The sequence below is a fragment of the Cloeon dipterum genome, chromosome 4 (genome assembly GCF_949628265.1).
Source record: "Cloeon dipterum chromosome 4, ieCloDipt1.1, whole genome shotgun sequence".
NCBI lineage: Eukaryota > Metazoa > Arthropoda > Insecta > Ephemeroptera > Baetidae > Cloeon > Cloeon dipterum.
Genome location: NC_088789.1, coordinates 25,815,723 through 25,841,447, shown reverse-complemented (window position 1 = coordinate 25,841,447; position 25,725 = coordinate 25,815,723). Strand labels below are relative to the sequence as shown.

The 25,725-nt window shown below is 38.8% G+C and overlaps 3 protein-coding genes across 8 annotated transcripts in view; 1 reads left to right on the top strand and 2 right to left on the bottom strand.

Annotated features, from left to right (window-relative positions):
* LOC135943313 (proton-coupled folate transporter) overlaps positions 1–8,986 on the bottom strand; it is a 21,747-nt gene extending 12,761 nt beyond the window's left edge. Inside the window, exon 1 of the mRNA XM_065489786.1 lies at positions 8,880–8,986. The gene's annotated coding sequence lies outside the window, so the exon portion shown is untranslated. The remainder of the gene's footprint in view (positions 1–8,879) is intronic.
* The window catches only part of C3G (C3G guanyl-nucleotide exchange factor), a 24,411-nt gene extending 6,900 nt beyond the window's left edge, over positions 1–17,511 (top strand). For 2 of the 6 annotated variants that reach the window (XM_065489783.1, XM_065489778.1), the window contains exons 2-18: positions 5,204–5,460; positions 5,524–5,663; positions 6,873–7,274; positions 7,593–7,810; positions 8,399–8,571; positions 8,631–8,785; positions 9,773–10,155; positions 10,521–10,625; positions 11,903–12,416; positions 14,112–14,395; positions 14,610–14,624; positions 14,689–14,866; positions 14,927–15,109; positions 15,168–15,347; positions 15,406–15,684; positions 16,096–16,227; positions 16,292–17,511. In XM_065489783.1, the coding sequence (XP_065345855.1) occupies positions 5,204–5,460; positions 5,524–5,663; positions 6,873–7,274; positions 7,593–7,810; positions 8,399–8,571; positions 8,631–8,785; positions 9,773–10,155; positions 10,521–10,625; positions 11,903–12,416; positions 14,112–14,395; positions 14,610–14,624; positions 14,689–14,866; positions 14,927–15,109; positions 15,168–15,347; positions 15,406–15,684; positions 16,096–16,227; positions 16,292–16,424 (3,731 nt within the window). In that variant the 3' untranslated portion in view covers positions 16,425–17,511. Of the gene's footprint in view, positions 1–3,270; positions 3,551–5,203; positions 5,461–5,523; positions 5,664–6,872; positions 7,275–7,592; positions 7,811–8,398; positions 8,572–8,630; positions 8,786–9,772; positions 10,156–10,520; positions 10,626–11,902; positions 12,417–14,111; positions 14,396–14,609; positions 14,625–14,688; positions 14,867–14,926; positions 15,110–15,167; positions 15,348–15,405; positions 15,685–16,095; positions 16,228–16,291 lie in introns of those variants that run through there. The other 4 variants (XM_065489781.1, XM_065489780.1, XM_065489782.1 and 1 more) reach the window with 4 other exon arrangements.
* Positions 17,502–25,725, bottom strand: LOC135942472 (uncharacterized). Its single transcript, XM_065488596.1, has 13 exons — positions 25,570–25,725; positions 25,138–25,230; positions 24,922–25,072; positions 24,727–24,866; positions 24,328–24,480; positions 24,113–24,268; positions 22,811–22,915; positions 21,546–21,623; positions 21,302–21,403; positions 19,682–19,829; positions 18,761–18,900; positions 18,273–18,422; positions 17,502–17,748 (listed from the first exon to the last, which is right to left on the bottom strand). The coding sequence occupies exons 1-13, from the start codon at positions 25,649–25,651 to the stop codon at positions 17,597–17,599; spliced, it is 1,650 nt and encodes a 549-aa protein (XP_065344668.1). The 5' UTR covers positions 25,652–25,725; the 3' UTR covers positions 17,502–17,596.

The window sequence follows — 25,725 nt, the reverse complement described above, 5'->3', positions numbered from 1 at the left end:
ATGCGCTCTCGTGATCGTCGTCAAATCTGCATTTTCATTCACGGCTTCTCCTCTATTGTTTGTCCTCTCTTTCTCTGGATGCTTGCTTGCTTATATACAGAGCAGTATCGAAAATGAAATAATAAAAATAGAATATGCGCCGTGGGTGTCGAACGAAACAATGGTCTCTTTTAAATATGACATTTTACGACCGGCGTGGCCGCCACATTAATGATAATTTGTTGTTCTTTAATGAGGAAAATAATATTGTAAAATATTGAACTGTTTCAAAAGCCGCTTTCAGTTGGTAAATAATTACATTCGTTTTTGAAATAATCACATGAGGCTCGTTTGAAAATTGGAGGAAAATTTGCTGCCACTCTGCCTACGCAACGCATTAAGTTTTTTGTCCGCCAACCGACGCACGCTTCCCACGCTTTGGTTTTGTTTTCAACGCGCGATTTTACGTAGAAAAGCCGGTCTGATTCACGCAGTCGAAGCTGACGCAGCGACCACATGCTCCTATATTTACCCATTAATTATTATATATTCTCGTGCATAATGACGCGACGATTACATCACACGACGCCAGCCAGCAGCTGACCGCCTATTATTAGGCCCTGATGCTGCATTTTCTGCCCGCTTGCTACAATTCCGCCAGATAATAAAGACGCGTGCTTGTTTATTTACAACGACGAGCAGTTCATTGAAATAAATTGGTCGCGTCGGCAGAGCTCGTTAAGTTACACTCGGTTGCGAAATTCCAGTGTAATTATTGCGAAGACGTTAAAGGACAATTTAATTGCTTTATTTATTGCCAAGAGTATTTTTTAACCAAAGATGGGGTGTTTTCCACTATTCATTTAATTTCTTTCTCCGGGTATTGTTTCGTATAGTTGTGAGAAACTGACCTCAAACCAAGAAGATAAGAACATAGAGTGCAACAGCTGGTCACCGCAGAGAAAATAACTCTTGTGGCGGGTCATTCATATAATTTTCTTTTTGGCGCGTCAATGCGGTTTCGCATAAGAAGAATTTGTTGCTTTTTTTAAAATTACGCCTGGCAAAAAATTAGTTTAGATAAACTCTTGTATAGATATCCTTGGAGTTGTTTAGAGGATAGACACAAATAAAAATCGCCACGGAGGAGAAATTTATCTTTTTTTTTTGTAAGCCCGAAGCTAGAGAAGCGTCATTGTTTTGTTAACCATTTATAAACACACGTTCCCATTTTACCGAGAAGATAGTGGCAGAAGGTTTCTAAATGTTATGCAGCCAAGGCGTTTTCGTTTCCGAACCAAGCATAATCTGAAAGAAAACATAGCTTTATCGTACAACTGTTAAAACAGGCTACAAAAAGGAATTATGCTGAAAAAGCAGATTGGGAAATATTCCAATTCGTCAAGAGAAATTAAAATCAAGAAAATTCTAGAGGTTTGCCTAATTCTTTTTTATTTGAAATTAATTATGTATTGTGTGCTTCATTAATCATAAATTTTCTTAAAGAGAAATGGACCAAGTTTCGTTCTAGAGAGGACATTTACGGGCAACAATTTTGGTTTTAGATAGGTTTTTCCAAAATTCTTAAAAAATGAACGGTTTGTCGCTTATTTTTTCACATTATTTCGGTTTCTCTCGTCATAATCAATTCAACGTTGTGTCGGTGTGCGTATTACAAGGTGCGATTTTTTTTAAAGATCTGTCTCTGAGAGCAGCAAATATTTGTTCTGTGGGTTCTGGCGATTTTGATGATTATTTTTCTGCTGAAAAGTTACCACAATTTACCGACAAATCAACGCCCTTGAACCGCTTCAGCGCATCATATGATATGAAACCGAGTCGAATAGTGTATTTTTTGTATTTGTGACTGCGTTAGAACTCAATATTTAGTTGACTCAATTTTTTTGGCGGTCTCTCCGAATGAAAAAGACGTTTTTCACCAAATCTCGGCTTTAAATCTTCGGATTTACAAAAACTGCACACTGCTCGACTTGTCATGACTTCCCCTTGATAGCTAAAAGATTCAACCCCTTTTCACCCCTATTAAAAATAGAAAAATGAATTTCTCGCAGAATAAAAGCAGCAGAAAATATTTTAAGCTATTTGTTCCCAATTTTTCATTGCATGGATCCACTTTAATCTGAAATTTTAAACATGCTTGGAGTAATTTTCGGATTAAACTATTTTATTTTAATTTAATTTAGACAAAAATATTCTTTGTTTATTCACTTTAGAAATCCCCTTAGTCAGTCTCGTCCCAACAGAGACAGTCGAGTGTTGGGTTTGCTACTTGAGCAGGAGGAAAGACAAGACACACGGAGAGATATATTTATATATATATGTGTGTGTATTACACCACACAGCACACTACCCCTCTTTGTTCTTTCCCGTCGGCATGCTCAATCTACTCGAGTTCGACACCGTCTGCAAGTCGGGCGCGCGTGCAACACATACAAAACACCGAGCTAACAAGGCAAACGGCCGGCGCTTTTATTTCTGTTGTTGTTTATTGTCAAGGCAGGGCACTCTACGCGGATGACGTCAAGTGGCTAAATATGCGAAATTGCCAATCCTTCTCGTTATATGCATCGATTTGACCGAATCTTCTGTTTTAAAGAAATGCAAATATCCCGTCGAGAGGGGATAGGGCGTGTTTTTATTCGCCCACCGCTTCTATAGACCAAAGGCAATCGCAATAATGTTCGTTTTCTGATCGCGCACGTGGCAACCCCGCATCGATATGTTGACGGAAATGAAAATATTAAATTATTCAATACAAAATTTTTATTTTTAAACATCAGATAGCAACATGGATGACGTAAAAATTAATATTGTGAATTTTAAATTTTCGCTTTTTAAAAAAAAAGTGTTTCGTCATCTAATCGGCGTATCTTTATGGTTAATTAATTAGCCAGAGGGATCAAAAGGCGTATAATATTTCGTCGCGAATCGCCGCGTTCGCCGAGTTCAAGGCACGAATGAATGTCGCGGTGCCTCGCGAGTTAATGCGCGTCCCACGTGATCTGGTGACTAAACGTCGTGGGCCTGGACGCAGCGCGTAGCCTGCTTCCTCGAATCACGCCCAGACAGATCCGAGGCCCCGGCCGCACGGCACACGCATTGCCAAACCTCCTGCTGCTCCGGTGAGCCCTGCATGCAACTCTCTGATAAAATCCTTATCTCGGTCCTCCAGTTCGTTTATTTTTTCTCTTCTTTCACTTCGACACAGCAGAGATAGGTTTATTATCTCTCGTGTGTGTCGCTTTTCGGCGCAGTGCGAGGAGTCGAAATTCGCGAGCAGCATCCGCTCGGCGCGGACGAGTGACGTGCACCACAAACAATCAATCTCGACTCGAGTTTCCGAAACAGTGCTTGTGATTCACGTCGGAGGAGCAGGGAAAAAACGAGCATGATTGCCTTACCACACTGCTTTTCGCATCTTGCCGCTTTCTGACGCTCATGGGCACCGTGCCCTTCGAGGGCCCAGACCCCATGTTCCTTAAACTGATCGTCCTACCGGCTGGACCGAGTTTCTTCGCGCCTGGAGTCTCAGCTCGCACCGCAAAAAAATGTGTTTCCTTTTATTACTATATCATTTGGGGGATTTTTTGAACAGATTGTAGTTTTTATTTTTGAATCATTATTCCTTTACAGAAATTTGATTTTCAGTGGTTGGTCCCATTTTTTATTGTTTCCAAAAAGATGTATTTGAATAGAAAAAAGATACACTCAAACGCAGGTAATTAATTAAATTTAAAACTGTCGAATGGCAAGCTCCGGATAAAGTTATCTAATTAGTTTAATGCTGAAAGGAAAAAATTAAATACAGTACACTCCTATTTCCCTCAAGCCATTTTCTTGAATTAATTTTAAATTTAATAATTATTTTTATTGAAAGGCAAAATTTTGAAACAAAAATCGAAAATCTACAAGAGGAATTTGCATTGACTCATACTCTTTCCCCATGTTGAAAGTATCGTTTGAGCTGTAAAATAAATTGAGCCTCTTTCCAGTGAGGAAAAATGCCCGCATAAAATAATGTAGTTAGGTCACTTCCTTGAGACTCATTTATCAAAGTTCCATTATGAACTCTTAGTCAATTTGCTGTTTAATTTGGAAATATCTTTCAACTTGCAATATTAACGGCAACTGACGCTATTTCAACGAACGTGATTTTTTTTAACAAAGTTTGCTTGATTTTTTACTATTATCAAATATCAACATATTTTTTTAGCCCTTTCTGTCTCTTCTATATCGAAAAATCTATTTTCTGGACAATTTTTTTAATACCGCGTGGAGATTTGATTATGTCATAGGTCCATTGTCAAATCTAGCGAGCTCCCAAGTTTTTTTTGTTTTAAACTCTAAAAAAATTATTGACACCGAATTGTTGAATTGTGTCTATCAAAAAAGACCTACTTGAGACATTGCAAATCGAAAATTATCGCACTCCTGCACTCCACACACACTCCCTTTTAAAATTCCGTTGCAAGAAGATCATCAATTGCGAAATTTAACAATAGCTTATCTCTAAAATGTGCAATAATAAAATAAGTACCGAGAAACAGTTAAATTCCGTCAGATTTTGCTAAAGTTCTCAAAAAGTTTAAGTTTTTCAATGATGTTTTCGCTTGATTTCAATCCCTCTCTTCGCGATCTAACAAAAAGTGTGCCAATCATGAGCTAAATTTCCCTTCTGGTGAAATAAATCATGATTTCAAATAAGGAGACAATCTATGCTCGCCGCTTGATTAGCATGCACACTTTTGTGACGATTTTCCCAAACATTTAAACGGAAACCTGGGAAATTTAGTTCTTTTCCTCGTTTTAGATGGTATTTCAAGTAAAAGTAAAAAGTATTTTTAACATATTTTCTGTAAAGCTTAACTTCAAGCAATTTTTAGGTGCAACAATCAGTAAAAAATTGATGGAACTAATAAGGAAAGTCTCGCTTTTCATTTTAGATCAAAAGAGGTCAAAAGTCAAGCATTTGTAACTGCTTAATCATAGAGGCGCCTTCTTTTATCTTCACAAATTAAAAAAAAAAATGAATTCAGCGATGATAGTCGCAAAATTTGATATGTCGCGGAAATCAACTGGAAAACCCAACCTTATCAGTATGTCCTAGCTCCCCACCTAGTTTGTGACATCACTGTCACGAAAGTTATCCGAAATTTTGGTTGTTTAAATAAAAAAAAAATAATTTATTCAAATTTGTCAACAGACGCTGAGCCTGGAGGCGGTTCTCCGCCTTTGGCGAGCAACAAGGGCGGCGGCAAGTCGCAGCGCGGAGGGAAGCTCGCGCGGCGCGCCCGCTCCTTCAAGGAGGACTTCCTGGACAAGCTGTCCAACATCCGGTCGAATCCGCGCTCGCAGTCGCCGCACTCGCCCAAGATGTCCAGCAAGGCGGCGACGAACGGCGGCGAGCTGGACGCCGAGCCCGCCAACCCGCACCGCGAGCTGGACCAACTCGTCAAGCAGGTTGAATGACAAAAATGGCTCATTTTAGTGCCGAAAATGCTAATGAGTTTCTGCGTCTGGCAGGTGCACCTGGCATTGAAACACCTCCGAGACGTGGTCAGCAAAAACAAGCTTGAGATGCTGCCCGGCAATGGAACCATCGTCCTCGAGATTGTAACCAATATTGTGGCCAACCTGCGCAATTATTTCATCGGCGAGCAGAGGTAAGTGCTGACAGAGAGAGAGAATTGCTGCTCAACCGCGAAACCAAAATTTTGCCACAGGATTTAATTAGATTTTGTGAATCAGGAACAACAATACCTCTCTTCTACTTTTAAAACTGATCCCACAAAGATTTTTCTAGAGCATTATTGTTGAAAATACCTCTTTCCGGAAGTCGAGTTTTAGCTACAATTAATTGTAAATTGGTGTGTAAATTGGCAAACGCGTATCCGTGTAAAATAATTAGTTTATTTTTGTTTCTAAGAGGTTATTTTACACTTACGGTGCTCCGCAATTACTTGTCCAGGAAAAAGAGCAAATTTTTAAGAGCGATCGAGCTGTTTAAAAATTCCTGTTGAGCGGTGCCACATAGTCTTTTAAACAATTATGCGTTCAATAACGTCTAATGCGTCTTACCCATTCAAAATTGATTTAAATCACCCTGTGTGCACAACAAAAGCGTTAAATTTCCAAATTTAAGATATAAAAATACCAAAAAAATCGCGATGATTTAAATTATTCACTTTTAGAGCCAGGGGACGAAATTAGGAGGGTTACGAGCACCCCGAAAACCATTCAGCTGACTAGGGGAAGTTAAGCGAAATCGAACGGTGTTCAGTTTTTGCATTTCTGACTGTCAGATCCCGAGATTTGGCGCTCACAACATTTGCAAAAATTGAAAATTTCGAGTTTTCCGGAATAAAAAAATGAATTTTTTTTCAAAACGAAGCTGAAAACCACCTTAAAAATTTTCACTCAAGATCCCCCTTACCTTAAGACCACTTTTCAGGGGCATTTCGGATTTTTATACTATCGTGTTGGTTTTCAAAATCCCAAAAAACACCCGGAAATTTTCAAAAATGACCTTTGACTATGACGGATGACCTCAAAGTTGGCGTTCCTTCAATCGGGCTTCACCACTTAGCTTATCTTTTAAATTGCACCAAGTAAAAATCAGTTATTTTCAAAATGTCCCGTAAAACCCGCATAAAAAGAATTTTTTCTGTTACACTTTTTGTTCAGACTGTTCGATTATGTGAATTTCTTCAGATTATCTTGACATCGTCGCCAATTCGCTCATTTACAAACAAATCCTTCAATAAAAAATGATTTTGTTTGTATAAATCCACTTTCAACCGCAACGCATTGAACAAATTGTAAATTTCTGGCGTTTTCAATCAATTAACAATAAATTAAAAAACGTTTTTCAGTTCGTCGCTGGTGTCGGCGACGTCGCATCTGCACCAGTGCCTGGCGCGGCTGATCCGGCTGTGCGACGACGTGGTGCTGTACGGCAGCCAGGCGCTCGGCAGGGAGAACATCAACCAGCTGGTGCAGTCGGTGCAGGACGCAGTGCAGTCCCTGGTGAGTCTCGCCCGCGAGAAGCTGGCGGCGCACAAGACCAACTCGATCGTGCACACCAAGTACAAGAACGGCGTGCACCTCGAGGCGAACGGCAGGGCCTCGTTGCCCGACATCCCGCTGACGCCGCGCGAGAGACAGATCCTGGCGCAGACGCCGCAGGGCGGCAAGATGCTCGGACACTCCATGTCTTCAGAGTCCATCCTTGAGGGACACGAAGGACCCCCGCCCAAACCCCCGCTGCCTAATAGGTAGGATTTTTTTAAATTTTTTAATGCAATTCGGTTTTCTAAAAATCTCTTTTGCTTTTTGATTTATTTTTAATTTTATCTTCTAATGAATTAAATTTGATATTTTACAACAGATCTGTTCTCAGAAATTTACAGCAAACGTTCTAATTTTTTTTCTTTTGTAACCAGGCTTCAGTTTTTGTTCTAATATGAATTTAATCCAATCAAAATTCATATTATTTACGGGCTGTCATAAACTTGGTAGATCTTTAAAATTTGTTTCTTGATAAGTTGTTGATATTTATTTTATGACGAGTTAAATTTTCAATTTTATTCCAGAAACCCGGGAGATTCGCCATCTCACTTGCCGACCGGCCGGTCTCGTTCGACGGCGCCGCCGCTGCCACCAAAGAGGCGCAATCGTTCGGCTCACACGGCCAACAATGCGTCCACCCACTCGCTCAGCCCCCCGTGCACCCCTGCGCCGCCCCCTGCGGGCTCCCTAGAGCTGGCCTCTAGCGCTGAGAGGCTCAGCATCTCTCCTGCCCACTCTGCTGGTGAGCGATCCTCTCAAAAATTCATATATATTCTTATTTTAAAATTTGCGTTTTTAGTTTTTATGAAACCCAAATGTTTCTAACGAAACTAAAGAGAATTGATACGAATTTTGATTTAAAAAAATTGCCCAATCATGATTTTCAGAAATGTTGGGGCAAAAATAAGGTTGGAAAGACGGAAATTTTGATAAATATTTTGACCTTGCATTATATCGATTCCTAGTGGAGATAAACTAAAAATATTAACCACATAGTCGTAACTTTTTAAGCCCAACATTTTTGCAGCTAACACTAAAATCGTCTGAAAATTTTAAATTTCATTCACAGAATTTTCTAACGCGAATAGTAAAAAAATATTTTGTTTTACAGGAAAAATGTTGGCCAATGAGGCATGCATAAAATGCCTAGATTAATTTGTGTTAGAGTTTTTATTTTTTTTATACGTCCACTTTTAAAACCATCAACAACGCTTTCCTGCGAGCTAATTTTTATTCCAAACCAAGGCATTTTGAGCTTTACTTTCCTGGAAAAATATTATCTGCCTCTAGAATTTTTGTCTCATTTTCCCTTTAATAAATAATTTTGCAGGCGGAAACGGAGAGGACTCATGTTCCCTGTTGAGCGCCTCAAATGCGGGCAGCATGGACTCGGTCAACAACCAGCTGCACATCTCGGACGACTACGATGACGACTCGTTTTACGTCCGATCCAACGGCAATATTTCCCCCAACTACTGGGGCAGTTCCTCCTCGCGCAGGGCGGTGAGCGACTTTGAAAAGCTCTTCAAACGACTGATTTTATTAAAAAAATCGTTTTTCAGAGCATTGACAGCCCCAGCAGTTTCTTCAACTCACACGATCTACGCGAACCACCCCCAACCACCCTTGCCACACCCTCAAACGGCCACATTAGCAGGATTTTGCTTAATTACAATGAAGACGTTCCTGACTTCAAAAATAGTATTGCTTCATCGAGGTAATTTTTTGTTTAAATAATTAAAACTATTTATGTTTGCGGAGTAAAGAGTTAGAAAGAGTTACATAATTGTGCCATAACTAGCTTTACTTACTTTGTTGTTGCAAAACACAGAGGAGAAGGATGTGCAGTATTTTACGACCAGCGTTAGTTACAGAATAATCTCCGACTGTGTGGAAATCTCATTTATATGCAAAAAAAACCTGTTGCAACTTTGAGCTCACACAGCTTCTCTTGATGCTCGTTTCCTTGAACATAAAGTAAACTGGCACTGTGAGATTTTTTAATTTTATATTTTCTAAATCGAAATCGTAATCATACTTGGGCAATTATTGTCATACTATAACAAAAGCAATTTTTAAAATAGGGGCTACTTGTCTTTTTCTTATAGAGTAAAGCTTTGCAGAAAATTTTATATATATCCTTCTTACCTTTGCTTGAAATATATTATCCAAAAACGAGGAAAAATATAAAAAAAATTAGGTGAAAAGTTTTGAGAAAATAAACTCAATTGTTTGCAGTCTAATCTAGCTCCTTATTGTAAAATCACGATTTATTTGCCAATTTAGAATATTTGCTCAAAATTCGCACATAGATTACGATGGGAGAGATCGAAATCAAGCGAAAAATCATTTAATTATTGTGAGAAATTGGGCGAAAACTGAAATTGAACTGTTCCTCGGTCCTGATTTCATAAAATAAATGCGCACTGTTGCTAAATTTCACAACAAAAATAACTTAAAATGAACTACTTGCAAAATGTTCTTAATCGTTGGCCTGTAAAGCTCTACTTTAATTCAGGGATATTTTTTCAGGATTTAAGAGGTGAAGGATTTGGGGATAAAAACTGAATTTGGTTAATTCCATTATTGCATCTTCTTGTTGACATTATTTGATCCAAAATTTTCAGATTTCTCTTAAACAATTCATCCTCCATTGAAGTATCGATGAAAAAATAGTTCTACATCATCCTTTTAAAAATTTCAGCTCCAGTTACGTGTCGCAACAAAGCTGCAGTTCTACAAGCGTGTCCTTCAGCAGCGAGACGACCAGTTTCGCCAGTCACTCAATGTCCTCGTCGAAGCGGACGGTGGTCACGTCTGAGCTCAGTTCCAGCACCTCGGACTACTCGTCGCAGCAGTCCAACTTCTCTGTTCTGAGCAACGGCACGGGCTCGCCGCCCGCGCTGCCGCAGAAGACGAAAATCCGGACGCCGCGGCTGCCGTCGCAGTACGACAATGTCGGCAGCACGCTGACCAACCTCAACCAGATGCTGCTGAGCAACCCCAACAGGGGTAGCTGCCTCAACAACGACTGCATCAGTCCGTCGGACCGAATTCCGCCTCCTCTGCCGCCCAAAATGAGACACAGTGAGCATTGTTTTAATTTATTTTCTTAATCGAAATATTCAACCACTTCTGATATTTTTATTTTTTGTATCTTTAAAGCAATTTTGTATGCTACAAATATTTTTATTTATTTTTGAATAATGTTTTACATAAAAATAAATATAATTGTTTCCGCAGAACACATAAAATATACATTTTATTAGTGAAACGAGTAATTATTATTGGGCTCCTTCAATCTTGGTAACTTGAATACATTTTATATAATAGCAAAATCTTAATATCAAAATGTGGCACATCCTCTTTTTGTAGAATTTTGAAATTAAAATGGAAGTGGATAAACATTTTTTATAATATATATGTTTCCTCTTATTCATGTTTATGGTCAGATGGAAATGGTTCAGTTTCAGTTCGCCGGAATGTGCACTCGTACATTTCCGTGCTGCTCCCCAATATTGATCCAAACGATCCAGAAAACAGTGAAGAGAATGTTTGTAGGTTTGATTTATTTTTCTACCCTGCAATGCTCTACCAGCTTTTGCCGTTTGGAGTGCCGTGTTGATTAACACAAATCTTTTGTACCTTAAACAGTTTGCAATCCATGAGTAGAAAATAATTATATAAAAAAACTCTTGACCAGTTTTATTTTTATTTGTTGTTTATTGTTCATGACTCATAACAGTTTTGATTATATTAATTAAGCCGTTGGTTTGGAGTCTCAAAATGAAACTTTTTCTAATCAATTTGCTTCCATTTTAAGTAAAAATCTGGCTTGTTACCTCATGAGTAGGGCTGTGAAATTTATTCTGAGCTTACAATCGTTACAGGGTTAATAGCTTTTTGAACCATACTTGAAACCGTCTAAATTAGCTTAAAAATAAGGAAATGCATGTTTTTTTGCTTCAGGGAAATTCTTTCAAGTTTTCATCTTTAAGTTAAGATGAAAAAACATAATCAACTCAACGTGTTGTTTCTGTATTTTTTTATTTTGTATAATTCGGTATATTATCAATATTCTGTCCTTTAGACCAACAAAATTTTAAATATTTACAGTGAACCAGTGTTAATTGGACTGAAACGATGTCTCAAAAAACCGTCTTTCGGCCCAGAAGCTTAATTTGAAAGGGAAAAAGAGTCTAAAAATAGTCAACCATTAATAAAAAAAACATAAAATTCACAGCCCTGCTCACTAGGAGACCTTGTTTTTGTCTAATTATATTTATTTGGAAAGTTCCATTCTTCACCTGGAGTGTTCCCAACTTCTCACAAATTAAATAGTTTTTAAATCTTGTTAAAACTCATTGATTGGAGGAAAAAATTTAGGCGTTAAAAATTAAACACAAAATGCAAAAGTCAATCAGAGGCGGAAGTAGCTCGAGATTGTGTTTTAGAATAGGTTTAACACTGGATATAAATTCAGATACCAGATTCTTGCCTCTGCTGACTTAGAAAATAATCTTCGTCACGCCCTCATTAACAAAAATATTAATCTTTATTTGTTTGAATATCCTAATTAATATTTTTGAACGATTTTTTTCCATTTTTAATCCAAGACTCCTTCTTGGCTTAGCAATTTCCGTCTGATAGCGAATCTATCTTAGACTTCTGAGAAAAATGGCTCATGTATGAAATAAACCCAAAATATAAAACTCTCTTTCCTTCTGCCGCAGTCGAGCAATGAAGCTTATTGTTAGAAAATGTACATTTTGCGCTGCCAAACACGCTCTCAATTCGACTCCATATTTACTAAATCCTGATTTTCAATTCGCAGTCAAGGCGTACATGGAGATGTTCGGCAAGTACTCGTCGCCGAGCACGGCTTGGTCCGAGAGCGTGACGCTGCGCCACTCGATGCACACGTACTCGGCGCTGCAGGCCGAGTGGGCGCGCAGCCAGGCCGAGACGATGACCATGTCGTCGACGCACTCGTGCATGTTCTCCAGCTCCAGCTCGTACTCGTTCACGCACTGGGCGCCGCTCGAGCGTTCCGACAACAAACCCAACCTGGCGGCCGCCTCGCCCGTCGACTCGCCGCCGCCCGCCCTGCCGCCCAAGATGCGAAGCGGCGGCGGCGGCGTCAACAACAACGGCCACCGGCTCTCCATCTCGCCGCCGCCCGCCACCACTTGCCTCGCCCTGCCCACCCTCGCCGTGCCCGCGGCCCCCGCCTCCCCGCTCACCCCGCTCACCCCTGTCACCCCCACGCCAACCGTGCAGCCCCCGCCGCCGCCGATCGTGCAGGCCTCCACTGCCATGCACGAGCCGCCCATTTACGACTTTGGCAGGTGAGCAATTTAAAAAAAAAATAATGTCATCTAGGGATGGGAAATGTGGTTCTGAACGTTCAAACTCTATAAAAATGCGGCTATAAAAGTTTTATGAATTAGGAAAAAATATTATAAATATTTATTTTTCAGAAACATTAGCTAAAAATTACAATTTTATCGGTCTGTGCTCTCTCTGGCAGTGCTAAACCTACTAAACCTACCAAATTTGTTTTTTATGTGTTACTTAATTTAATTTCCTGATTATCTCAAGCTCCTTAATGGACAGTAAAAGTACCGATAACGTTTATGAAAAAAAAACACTGGATGGTAAATTAAATTTGTTTAAGGCCATTATCACCTTACACATATAAAAATTATCCAATTATTTACAAAATGCCCTCAAAACCATAAACCTAATAAATTTTGCCTTATAATTGCGGGCACATTCTAACTTTAATAAATGTCACGGGCTGAAGAACAAAATTGGCATGGGATTTCTCTTGAAAAGCCAAATCAAACTGATACAAAATTTGATTCCATAGATCAAGGTCGGTCACTTTTATTAATTTTAGTTTCCAGTTCAATTCTCGGAATGAGCTCAGGAGTTGTGAAAATATGCTTAAAAGATGTCCCATAAAATTTATGAACTTGTGCGAAAGTTAAATTTATTTTTATTATTTGTCAATATTGCCAATTCCAAATCTCTTAGGTTCTATCCATCAGAATTACAAAAAATAACCACCGTTAGACTCGTCTCAATGTCCTCTGATCAGCTGAAAGGTTTATAGGGGGGTTCTCACACCCATTTCTTTTAACCCCCGGGTTAAAATTATCTTGGCGAAAATTTAAATTACTGAAAGCATGCGTCCTCAGGGCGTAAAAGTATTTTAAAAAATCCAAACTTCACCCTAAATTACTACCACATACTTACAATTATTTCAAAATCAAAATAGTTTGTTTCTCAATTAATTGCAAAATAAATCCAGCGTTTTAAATAGTTTTACTCCAATAAGGTGATCGAAGTATAGAAATTTTGAGGTTGAGGGTGAGTAGAGCATCCCCTAAACTCTTCAGCTAGACAGGGGAGGTAGAGACGAGGCTAACGGTGGTTATACTTTGCAATTCAGAAGGTTAGAACTCAAGATTTGGAGTTCACAATATTTGCCAAACAGAAAAAATTTAATAAAATCATATTTTTTTAGGTTTGAAAAGGTATTTCTTTAAAACAAAGAATAACAACATTCTGAAACTTTCACCGAAGTTCACTCGTGTCATGGGAAAACTTAACAGCACAATTTAAAATTCCAAAATCCTGAGCTCATCTCCGAAAATTTCATCTACTATTCATCATTCTATCTCTTCGAATATGGACGAACCCTGAAATGTTGTGAACGTAATAGTACATAAAAGCTAATGTTGCAAAAAGGAGTACAACATAATATAGCAATCCAGATTGGGCAAACATTGCTGCATGCTAAAACGATTAATCTAATCACAAAAGTAATCTCTGGCCGCACAGAGCCGCCACAAACAAACAGCCACTGATTGCTGGCAACTTACCACTTCAATTTTCACAGAAATCAAATGATTGCACTTAAAAACAATTAACGCAATTAACGCAATTAACTTAAAAAAACAAAAAATGTGTCTTTAAAAGTAAAAAAAAATCCATTAGTTATTCTAACAATATTGAACGATGCTTATGTCCTTCAGAGAGCTCCCACCGCCGCCCCCGAGGCCAACGTCCATCGCGCCCCTGCCGAAAACCACAGTTCAGGTTGCATCTCCTGACCTGACGCCCCAGGCCGACCCGAGCCGGAGCAGCACCTTCCCGAACGACGGAATGACCACCGAGGTGGAGGAGGAGGAGGGTCCGTTGGACGAGACCGACGTCACGGCGTGGCTCGTGTTCAAAAAACCGGAGGAGGAAGGCCCTGAAATCAGGGGAGGCCACCTCGACGCCCTTATTGTGCACGCCACCAAGGCAAACAAAAATGGTTAGTAGAAATAAATAATTTGTGTGCTGAAATCCTTATTTTGACTTGATGAATTAATTCAAAATTGGTCTCATATTGTTCAAAAGGTTAAAATTATTCGCCATTATGATTCATGTTTTTTGTTTTTAAATTGAACAATTGGATTTTTCGGACATAATTTATTTGTGTTACTTCCAAGTCAAGTAAATTAAAATATTTCAATGTTGTGCTTAAGATGAGGACGAAACAGGTATTTCAATTTAAACCCTTCATTTCCCTCAGATTTTATCTAATTGATGCATATTGTTTTGCAGACTTTTTGTACCAAGAGGCATTTCTCACCACATATCGAACGTTCATGTCACCGCTAGAGCTCATCACCAAATTGCAGCGACGCTATCGCAAGTTTGCTCAACCAGTCAATGATAATGCTAGGCAACGGGCAGCTAGAAATTCGTTTTCGTTACTTGTCAGGGTTGTTAGTGATCTCACGTGAGTCCAACCTTCCTTAACCAAAAAAACTCGTTCTAAATTCATTTAATTTACTTCCAGGATTAACGATTTAGAGACTGATCTGCTGAAGATACTGAATGACTTGATATTCACTTTGGTGGAGTGTGGAGACTTAAATTTAGCTAGGGCCCTACGGGGCAAGGTTCTGGAAAAGTGTGATGCGAAACGGTTCTGCAATACTACCCCTAATGCATATCTTACGTCACTTAGCATGCAATCAAGGTACTTTGTTAATAAACACATTCGCTTCTTTGATGATTAATTTGTTTTGTTTGTTCAGGATGTGCTCGCTGCTGGATTTCAAATCGGAGCAGCTCGCCGAGCAGATGACTCTGCTCGACGCCGAACTCTTCATGAAAATCGAGATTCCTGAAGTTCTGCTATGGGCGCAGGAGCAAAATGAGGAGAGGAGTCCGAATCTCACGGAGTTCACGGAGCACTTCAATAAAATGTCTTATTGGTGAGCGTCAGAAAATAATTTTTTGCGTCAAATGACGTAATATACCTCATGTCTTCAGGGCGAGATCGCGGATATTGGAGCAGAAGGATGCGAAGGATCGCGAACGATACGTGGTGAAGTTCATCAAAGTAATGCGGCACCTGCGCAAGGTCAACAACTTCAACTCGTACCTGGCGCTGCTGTCTGCGCTGGACTCGGCTCCAATCCGCCGGCTTGAGTGGCACCGCCAGATCACGGAAGGCCTCAAGGAGTACTGCGCCCTCATCGATTCCTCGTCATCCTTCAGGGCCTACAGACAAGCCTTGGCCGAGACACAACCTCCTTGTATACCATATATGTAAGTTCAAATTATAGAAACTTAAATTAAAGAGCAGAATGGCAGTGTAGCTTAGCAAAAATGCAGAAATGAAAGTTGAGTTGCCTCAAATCGTAACTTTTAAACTATATTACCGGTTATTATAGGAACCAAAATCACTTGTTGGTCCTGTTGTATTTTATAAATTCATAGAAACTGTAATAAATTGTACCAGCAAGACAGTATCCTGATTTTAGAGAAGAAAATTAGGTAACCTTTTCATGGTTAACAATTTATTAATGGGTAAACTTACTAAATTTATCTTTTTCTGAGTTTATTTCAATTTTTTTTGTCTGATATAATTGGTAATCTATCTTTTTCACACTTCTTAATATTTATTCCAAGTACTATTTCAAAAATTCCCGATATCTAAGCGTTTCTATCCTTTTCCAGTGGCCTAGTTCTTCAAGATTTGACTTTTGTGAACATCGGCAACAGCAACGCCCTCCCGGACGGAGCAATTAATTTTTCCAAGCGGTGGCAGCAGTTCAACATAGTTGAGAACATGAAGCGGTTCAAGAAGTGGTAAGTTAAATCCACCCTTCCTTTTTTTAATTTTACTGATTCCATGATTTATTTTATTCCGCAGCCAGTACCACTTCAAGAAGCAGGAGCGCATTCTGGCGCTGTTCAACAACTTTGACGACTTCTTGTGTGAAGAGTCCATGTGGCAGATCTCTGAAACCATCAAACCGCGCGGCCAGAACTCGGCCAAAAAGTAGAATTCGTCGCTGTAGATGTTTAAAAAAAATCGTGTGAACACAACGAACGCGGAATAGATAGGCCTACCACTTAAACTGATATTTTGGTTGCCGTTACAACGACTTCTAAGCAATTAACGAGGCTTTCTACACAGCATTGAGAATTATTTTCTCTTCCAAGTGTGATTTTCGATAGGAATTGTGTGATTTCCCAGAGAGCATTTTATTCGAGTTAAATTTACGTTGAAGCAGGCAATTTTACTGTCCACACGAGATGAAAAGAGCGCACCCGCTTTAAATCAAAATAATTAAAACTAAACACTATCCTAACTCTCGTAGATTTTAGAACAGAAGAAACGCGCGCGCGTATTAACTCACTAAAACAGTCATCGAAGTAGTCGGTAGAAGAGTGTTATTACGCATAAAAATACCCCAAAAGCAGCAGCAGAGTTGAAAACTTACCTCTCTTCGCTCTGTCTCTCTTTCTTAGTGATTAACCAAAGTAAAAGTACTAAAATAGGGAATCTAAATTAGCAAGTAGAAGCATCGACTGCCGCGAGGAAACGGAGAGCGTGTCTTGAAACCCCAGCAATTTTTACTTTTTAAAAAAAAGATTCAGTTGTCTGCCACGGACGCAGATTCCTATCGATTGGCTCTAAAAATGCTTCCTTTCGCGAGGCTACACTTGAATATATTTATAATTACGTACGATGATGTGACTTTTGAATCAGTATTTTAATCGACACGGAAATTGATTATTTATTTTGAACGCCGTAGACCAAATACTTTGGGAAGGAATGTTAGGATTGAATTCAGTGTTGTGCTCTGTGAGTTACAAATTTGAACGAATTGTGATTCCCATTATTTCTAATTTTAGCACGCGCGGAAAAACTGTTTGCGAAATCAGTGTCGTAGCCAATTTTTGTGTGGAGGAAGCGCCGGCCGGCGTGGGAAATGCAGCTTTTGCCTCCCTCGCGCGGCGGCGCAATTACACGTGTAAAGAGCTATAAAAAGGTACTAAAATCACTATCTTGCTAAACATGCAGTAAATACTCGTCGGTGTTTAAAATTAAATGTTAATTTAAATAAATGGCTGTGTGATCTTAAACATTTGTTTTATTCAACTTTTACAAAGGTTTGTACTATAATATTGATTCTAAAAAAATGCCATCTAGATGAGCGACATGAGTTTTTTAATGCAAGAAAATGCTCTTGTATGGAACGTTGTCGAATATCCGCTTAGTAATCTGGGATAATATTTCAGCAAACGCCTCTTCTATCGAATTCCTTAGCTCGCCGAAAACATCAGCCGCATTTTCGTTGAGGAACCTGTTCATGTGCGCACCTGGAGAAGAGACAAAAATTTCAGTCTAATTGGAACATGAGCTAAAATGTTAAAAAATCTCATTTTTTAGATAAAAATAGAAAAAAATAGATAAAAATGAGCGCCAGCCATTATAATTTTAAGTGAATCAGAAAAAATGCTAAAAATAGGGAGTTATTTTATTTAATTTCTATGATTTTGGTTGTTAATCTCGTGGAATCTTTTTGTCATTAATTCCTGAGGGGAAACTTTGATCAATAGTTTTAAATAAATTCGTTTAAAAGTTCAAAAAATTTATCATGCATTTGCTGATGGCTTAGAACATAACAAAAAATATTGAAACCCTCAAATTACATGAAATCATTGTGCCACGTTAGTTTTAAGAATTGATCCCCGTCATTCAAACTTTAAATGAACAGCAAAAAAATGCTAAAATAATCATAAATTAATCATTGAGCAAATCCCAGTAAAAATGTACAGGCAAACTGAATCCACGCATAAAAAATGATAAAGAACAAGTGCTGTCGTTTCTTCTGAATTCATACCGAGCACAGGATCGCCGTCGAAAAGGTTGCCGAAATCAATGTTGATCTTCTGCGGCTTGATGTTGATTTTGAAGGTTTTCACTTTGAAGTATTCCTCTCCAGCTCGCGTTTCAACATCATTCTCGATTTTAACGACCACGTTAACGTTACCTATACGCAAAGAAAATGGACAAAGTGAACCTTTTAGAAGACTTTTCTGAGGCCCCTGAGGATAAATATAAAGGTGAGTCGCGGTCACGGCTAACGACGAGCGAGTCTTTTTTCATTCATTACTAAATTTCGTGCCAAGAAAAGACAAAAAAGCGCATTGTTCGAGGGAAGAGGCGCATACGTTAACTTGGCACCGAATATTATATATTTAAACTTGATCTTTTGCCGGCCTTCCTCGAATCTTAATTACCTGCAAGGCCACTCATGAATCAACGAGCAACGATTATAATCTAATTTCCGTCAAGATTTATGTCTAATCCGCCTGTCAATACTCGTACCCAGCGTTATGTTGCTATCGCCCTTGCCCCTGATGGGCAGCAGCAGCACGTGCCCGTCGATTTCGTACTGGGAGATGATCTCGAGGCGCGGAATGGCTACTTCGGCCCTCAGAGTCGAGCCTCCTTCCGATATGTCGTTACTGAAGATTAAATTAAAATGAGATCAATTAAATCACCGCAGCAAAAAACGGCAAAAATCTGCTTAATAGGATTTTGCTATGAATTCCATTTTAAATAATATTTATAGGTTTTGTACATTTGAGGTTAATTTGGATTTAAAAGCCCCAAGAGTAACGAAATACAAATCACTTTTTTGTGCTTTTTGGCAGTCAAACGGACAAACAAATCTATTAAAACATGTTTTAGCTTATTTTTTTCAAACCAACTCTGCTGGTTTATAAAACAAACTATTAGCTGTGATTAAAAAATCGACTTTAAAAGGAATATAGAACTGCTAAAATACTCTAAAACAAGTTAAAGTTATAGTTCTACTGATTTTACGATTTCTAAATCAGGTCTGGAAGGCTTACAAGTTGAAAAATTAGTTTTGAAGTTAGTGTTAGATTTGAGATTTTGCTAAGACAATATCAAAATCCTTCATCTGTACATAATTCTTTGTTTAAAATGTACCATATTATAATTAAGGTAAATTTAATTTAGGGTACCAACCAGACTTACAAGTCTACTACTTGCTCCTGGACCTTCTTTACAAAAAAAGGTTTCAAATTCGGAGAGGAATTTATAATATTAAAATAAATATTTCCAATGATTTCATTGAATTATAAGTATCAAATTTCTAGATCTAAAACTTGATTTGCTGAGGACCAATGGCGGTATGGGGAGCAGAAGCCGGTTAGTCTGGCTCTCACGCACGTGTGTGTGTGTGTGAGTGTGTGTGGTGTGCCCTATGGCTGTCCTCACCTGCTAGAGATTAGCCTCGTGCTATTGAAACCTTGCAGCTCGGCCTCGCTGAGGGTCAACTGCAGCCGCACGGCTCCTCCACCTTCGGCGATGCTGATCTCGGACACCCGCAGTGGTTCTACCGGAAACACGCCGACACTCGGGATACCTGCGAGCAGACACACGTTTATTCGCCAGGGAAGACTGCTTTTCATTGAGAAGCCGGGCAGACATCGCGGCGGCCGACTCTTCGATAATTTCATTGATAGTTGCGCGCGTTCGCTTATTCAGGAATGATATAATCGAGAGCGTTGCGTGTCGCGGTACTCGCGGTTCCAAGAGAGTAGACTTTTTAGAAACTGGGATCGCTTCCAGGAATGCAGGAATGTTTTAAAGAGCAACCACAGCCTTCAACTACTTTTTATAGAGGAAATTATATTAAGTTTCAAGGGAATTTTGAAAGGGAAACTATGCCAAAGACGAGAATGAACCAGACGGAAAATTTTTAATTAAAAAAAAAATCAAAACAGCTTTGCGCTGTGCAGTTATTTTAACACGAGTGAAATGAAAGAAAAATGCTGATCATGAAGAGAAAAACGGTGTGCAGTTTTTTTTTTTTTAAATCTGGGTATGCTAGAATGTTAGAAGCCAAGATTTGGTAAATAACGTGTTTTCTTTCGGAGACTCAGCATAACAGAATATAGTGTGACAGCTAAATCTCGGGTTCAAAGAGTCGTATTTACAAAATGTGCATACCACACGAGTCGTTTTTACGTCATACGAAGAGCAGAAGTGGTTCAAGGGATTGCAAATTGAGGTGTGAACGAAAATTTATTTAAATTTCGCGTGTTTTAGGGTTCATAATGGTGGATGAAGGGTTGGAACTCTTAGAATACTCCGGCTAACTAGAAGAGGCTAACAATATTCTAGCAGTGCTGAGCAGTTTTTTAAAATCTTATGGATTAAAAGCTGAGATTTGGGCGTGTAAACATTTTCAAGAACATAAAAAGTGCCAATTTTGCAATCTATATTTAAAAAAGAAATAAGCAAATCGCCATTACAGATATCATAATTTTCCAAGCCTATTTCTTCTATCTAGTACAGAATATCAATATAAAAATTAAAAAAGTCAAAAATATTAATTTTTAATTTGAGTTACATTTCGGAAAATTGATTTTGTGACCTACCACCTTGAGGTCAACAGGAAAGGTGAGAACAAATTGCGATGATCAAGTCAATTAAACAAAAAGAGAGACCAATCTACTCATTCTTAGAAAGGCAGTTGAAAAAAGGACGAGTATATTTCCTAACAAATCTGGTTAAAATATGAATTTCATTCGCGTGCGCCTAATTGGCAGCCGCAAGGCGGAAATCGTCAAAAGGTTTTCATTGTCACACACACGCGTGTCGTGTATGTATGTGCCTCGGTTTGTCTGCGTCTCGCGACCTATTGCAACAAAAAGCGCAGAGATATATGTATATAATAATATCCACTGCGGCGGGGCCTTGGCCGCGACACCAAACGAGCGAGTTAACGCACGGGCTGAATTTGTGGAAATGTAATATTCCGACAAGACGATTTATAAGAACGGACAAGACAAGCGGCGGCGTGTGTGTGTGTGTGTGTGTGATGTGTGTTACCTTTGATGGAGAGCACGTGGAAGGCCTTCTGCACAGCGGCGTTCAGGCACGTCGAGTACTCGGCTTTCGGCAGAGACACTTTGCAAAGCGGAATCGAAGATGCTTTAACAATAACGAACCAAAGTGGTGTTAATAAAATACAGATTTTCTAGCATTTCGATGTCTTAATATTTCCTGTCCCAAAAAAGAGAATGACAAGAATGTTCGGAAGAAAATTAATCTCGAGAAAATTAAATGAAATTACGAAGTTGCTTCGCGGCGTCGGCGGCGAAGGCGAAAACGAGCGCCAAAAGCGCCGTCAACGGTGTCTGCATGGTCGTCACTCACGTTCGCCAAAGAAACCCCTTTTCATCTTCAGCCACCGTATTTATATCTTCCTCAGCTTGTAGGTACTCGAGTATTTAGGTTGCTGCTGTTGGGAATCAGGTTCCGATGCCAATAATATCGCTTCGTGTGTGCCCCTCCCTGAAGCCGCGCTAACACTTTTCCAGCCGAAGACCGACCACTCTTACTTAATAATTAAATAATTTCAAATGCCGTATACTCTATGTTTAGCGTGAGAATTGTTTGCTCATGGCCATGCCTCGATTTACCGAGATGACACTTTAGAATGCATTGCTTAAAAACCGTCCAAAATTGGAGTCTTACCATGGTTGCCTTATCCGAGTTTAAATTAGAAGAAACGAATCATGACAACATTGACGCAATGTCATTTTTACCTAACCTATGCTAATTTGAAAAAATCAATTGGAAGGATAGAGTGGATATTTAAAAAACAAGAAAGTATGTAATCTTGGTAATTTCAAGGGTAGCATAATTGTCATTATTGCGCGAGACGAGAGAAAGGAAATTCTCCCACAATATGGCATAATTAGGATTATTATTCTGCTTCATTGCAACTTTTTATTGCTTATATTTGTTCATTTTCTATTTTATTTGCATGAAACAGTTCTATATTAGAGGTCATATATATGGTCAAAGACAACTCTTTCATTTCAACTCTTTTAATTCAATATGAACTGACACTCCAATACGTTTGAAATTGATCCAAAATTAAAAATCTCGCATCACCAATATGTCTGTTTTACGCAAATCGTTTCCAGATAATGATAAGATTTTATTCCTCAAATAATTAATATTTACCCAGATTGTTTGACTTGAAATCAAAAGTTTTTAACTCTATCCTGATTGAAAAATGTCATAGTAGAGCTTCCATTATTTTAAGTAGCTATTTTGCAGATAATCAGAGCACCATGGTAATTTCCGAAAGTAGTTTTTACATATTCCCCAAGGAAATCGATTTTGGTGGACATCATACATCGACAAAAGCAATTTTGTATCATATAATGTGATCCTTGAGATCCGAAAATACTTCCTTCAAATGAAACCTTCAGAAATATTTAATATTCCGTGCGCGGGCATTCAGCTTTTGGGATTCCCACGACGCTCGTTTAACAGGTTTTGACCGTCAATCGAAGAGATACTAATTCGCGCGCTCTGCCTTATTACCTGTTGTCCTGTTGTCGCGTCTGCTTTTCGCACAAGTTTCTGCCTCTTTACTTTCGTCCAAGGATAAATCAATGTCAATGCCGACGCAAATCTTTTTTGCCCACGCTAGAGAAAAAAACAGAGTCGTCAATAAAATTCTCCTTACGCAGGAGATGAGTTTGAAGAATTAATGTGTGTTTACAACAAAAAACTGATGGATGCGTTTCGTAGAAGTCGCGTTCCTAATGACCCCCGCGCTTATTCAATCAATTTCTCTTTCAAGGTGAACGACTAGTTATAATCACACCGCTTGCATTTCAAACGGCACGTTCCTATCCAGAGTGAACATCAACAAAATGTACTAGTTGCATTTTTAAAGTAAAAAAATGTGAAAAATCCTTAACTTTCTTGAAAAAACTCTCTGAAAATGAGGTAAAAGCTAAAAAGTTCCAGGTTGCCGTTTGATTTTTGAGAAAATCGGCTCAAAAGTTTGCATGCTAATCAATCGGCGAGCATCAAAATATTAAATCACAATTTAGGAAAATTTCCTCAAACTTTGCACACAGTTGGATCGATTGCGACGAGAGGGATCGAAATCAAGCGATAAAAATCATTTGATTTTCAAGAAATTTTTTAAAATCTCAAATTTAACTGTTCCTAATTTCACTTTTGCACTTTGTAGAGATAAACTGTTGCTAAACTTTTCAAAATAATAAAATAAATGAACTACAATGCAAAATGTTCTTAATTTTTGGCCTGTAAATAAGCTCTATTTAAAGAGGAATGATACTGGAAAAGTCTGGAAAATATATACATCCCTTAGGATTCAGTTAAAGCCTAAATTGACCTAAGGAGCGCTGTAATTTTTTGAGAAAATTGGCTGGAAAGTTACCGTGCTTTTCAAATGGTAATGGCTGTCTCCTTACTTGAAATCCGATTTAATTTCAAAACCAAGAGTTTCCCCAATAAGTGGCATACACCGTTGGACAGATCTCGACGAGAGGAATCGGAATATGCCAAGAAAATATGTTCAAGCATTGTAAACTTTGGAGAAAATTGGTAAAATTTGAATTTTTATTGTAGGAAGGTTATTTTTTTACTATTGCAAATTGTTGAACAAATTGTTTATCGGTCAATTGTTTAAGGCATCCAACAATTTAAATAACTTTCAATTGTTGCCCAGTATCATTCCACTTTAAAAACTTTCCAATTCAAAGGTTGAATTTGCAACAAAAAATCAGAATGTTCTTTTAAATTTGTTTTATTCATAACTTATTAAGTTTATTTACAATATCATAAATAAGTCAGTCGCACAAATAAATTATTTCTCAGTGGGAAAAATGCTGGAGTAAGGAACCTGGGAGAACAGTCTGTTGGCGATCTGCTTGCAAATCTCTCCGAACGTCTCCTCCACGGTGGGCGAAATCTCGCCCCAAATGTCGATGGCGTGCTCGTTCAGGAACATGTTCATCTGGTCACCTTGAAAGAGAGATAAAAAATAATTTTCTAAATTGCTGCTTTGCGATCAAGTGTCTCACTCAGTCTTTTATCGCCGTTGAAGAGGTTCGCGAAGTTGGTGTACACCTTGCCCGGGCGCAGCTTCAGTTTGAACGCGTTCACCTTGATGTGCTCGCGGCCGTTTTTCTTCTTCACGATCTCATTCTCCATCACGTACGTCGTCTTCAAGTGGACTGTAACAATTAATTTGTTGTAATTATAGTCAAAAATATGATATTTGTAATTGTAAAACTGTCCTTATAAATAAATGAAATCCTTAAATGACTTTTAATTGTGTTAATTAATTTAAGTAGTAATTCAGGAAAGGTTTTGTGGTGTATAAATAGAAAACAACTCTTAATGTCCTTAATTAGCTAAAAACTAGAGAAGAGTTCCTTTTGCGGAAGCGGCAGATTAGAGAAATAAAACAATCAACGGACCCAAGGTGATGTTGGCCATCCCATCGCCGTGGATCGGAAGCAGCAGAATTTTGCCGTTGATTACGTAGTCGGCCATCAAGTCGAGACTCGGAATGAGCATTTCGCCGTGCATATTGGCCCCGCCGGCCAGGAACTCATTTCTGCCAAAAACAAAAGGTCACGTTGCTTTTAAAAATTGGCGATTTTTGCACTCACGACACGCTGATCGACTTGGCGCCCGTCAGACCGGACATGGTCGTGTTTTTGAACACGAGATCGATGTTGACCGGGCCGCCGGTGCCGTGCATCAGGTTCATTTCCGTGATCTCCATGGGGTCGATCGGCAGCATCCCCAATGTTGGGTTGCCTGGAATTAAGGGAAAATTCAAATTATTAAAATGCTACAATGATTATTAATCCGCGATTCCTCACCATTTGCTAGTGATCTTATTCCAGTTTCTATGGCGTTGTTCAGACATTTTTCGTAATTTTCTTGCTTCAAAAAGCAGAGGGGAAATTCAGATGCTGCGAATAAAGAACATAGCTTATTAATTTGGAATTTGTTTAAAATTAAAAAAAATGCTTTGGTTACGTTTATTAAACAAACTTAATTTGAAAAAAATTGTAGAAGCATAAATAAATTATTTTTTATTTGAATTAGTTCTGTTAAATTTGCTATAAAAATATTTCGTAAGGATTTTAAATATTGAGTATGTCACTGAAATCAATAAACAAAATTTGAATCAGCTTTTATATCATTAAAAATTATTCAGCAGAGCTAGTGACATCTTTTATCTTGCTGATGATGCAAAAAATAAACCCCACTAAACTAGCTAATATATTTCCAAAATAAAATGTACTTACGAAGGGTGGCTGGCTGCTTAGCCGCGGTGGCGATCGCGACGAGCGCCACAAACGTGAGCAAAAACGCACTGAATCGTCGCATGGCCAAATTTTTCCTTTCTTCTCGCACTCGGCTTCGGAAACGCACTGACCTAAAATTGACCTTGCGGCTGCATT